We start from the raw sequence: 942 nt of genomic DNA on the forward strand, positions 1-942 counted from the left end.
AGAAACTTCAGATTCATCAATGTTGGTTTGAGTCAAAGCCTCTTGAATTTGTTCCTACATGCATGCAAAAATGTCATCAATTGTAAAAATTTGAAGATTAAAATTCAATCCATGCAAAGAAGATTAGTTAATTAGATTGAACCTACCGCTACAATCTTTGCCGCTTCATTTACAAATGTTCCATCCTTCCTTTTATGAGTGGCAACGTATAAGTTTCCACGACCTGGTGGCTTCCCATTCACCATCTAAAATATAGAAAACTTAAGTCAAAGTTGAGCTTTTCTAAATAAATAAAAATTAATAAGTGCAAAGTCTAAATAAATAAAAAGTAATATGATAGTGTCGCTACCATCTCACGCCTTCTTCTTGAATTAGGCTTAGAACCACCAGTATGCGGAATTACTTGCTTCTTTCGAATTTCTTTGTTTTTCCTACAAAGTTCCTATGAAAAACAATTATACATTCACACACTAATCAAATAAAAATAGCTATAGAAAAAATCAAACAACCAAAGTAATGTCAATTTATATACCATAGTTGATGGTCTCAGACGATAGTGAACAAAACGAGTCCATTGATCTTTGTCTATGCCAATTGGAACATTTCTTATAATTTCATCTCTAGTCTTGGCTGTATCAGAGAACCCGTTCCATACTCTTTGCCTACTTGTACTCCATTTTCTCCCAAGACTAAGTTTGCAATATCGTCTTGAAATGCGTTCACTAGTCCTAAAACAAAAGCGAGGCTTCCAAAAAATGACATGAATTTGTCAATATTAATTTTAGATATAAATATAAATAATATTAGATAAAAATTTAGACATGCATAATTGTTATACCTTTATGATTGTATCAAAGCATTCTGCAAAATAAGTAGAAGGTATATCACTACGTCCACCTGACCACTTATCATAATCTATTGGAAACAACTTACAATCAGATG

The 942-nt window shown here is 32.1% G+C and overlaps 1 protein-coding gene across 1 annotated transcript; it reads right to left on the reverse strand.

Moving 5' to 3' along the window:
* Window positions 1–6: 6 nt before the first annotated feature.
* LOC109341183 lies at window positions 7–934 on the reverse strand (the record flags this gene model as incomplete). Its single annotated transcript, XM_019579026.1, has 5 exons — window positions 7–54; window positions 147–245; window positions 350–442; window positions 533–745; window positions 839–934. Coding segments are annotated over 5 exons (549 nt in total), but the record flags the coding sequence as incomplete, so codon positions are not given.
* Between the last annotated feature and the right edge of the window lie 8 nt (window positions 935–942).

Source organism: Lupinus angustifolius, unplaced genomic scaffold, assembly GCF_001865875.1.
Source record: "Lupinus angustifolius cultivar Tanjil unplaced genomic scaffold, LupAngTanjil_v1.0 Scaffold_397_3, whole genome shotgun sequence".
Taxonomy (NCBI): domain Eukaryota; kingdom Viridiplantae; phylum Streptophyta; class Magnoliopsida; order Fabales; family Fabaceae; genus Lupinus; species Lupinus angustifolius.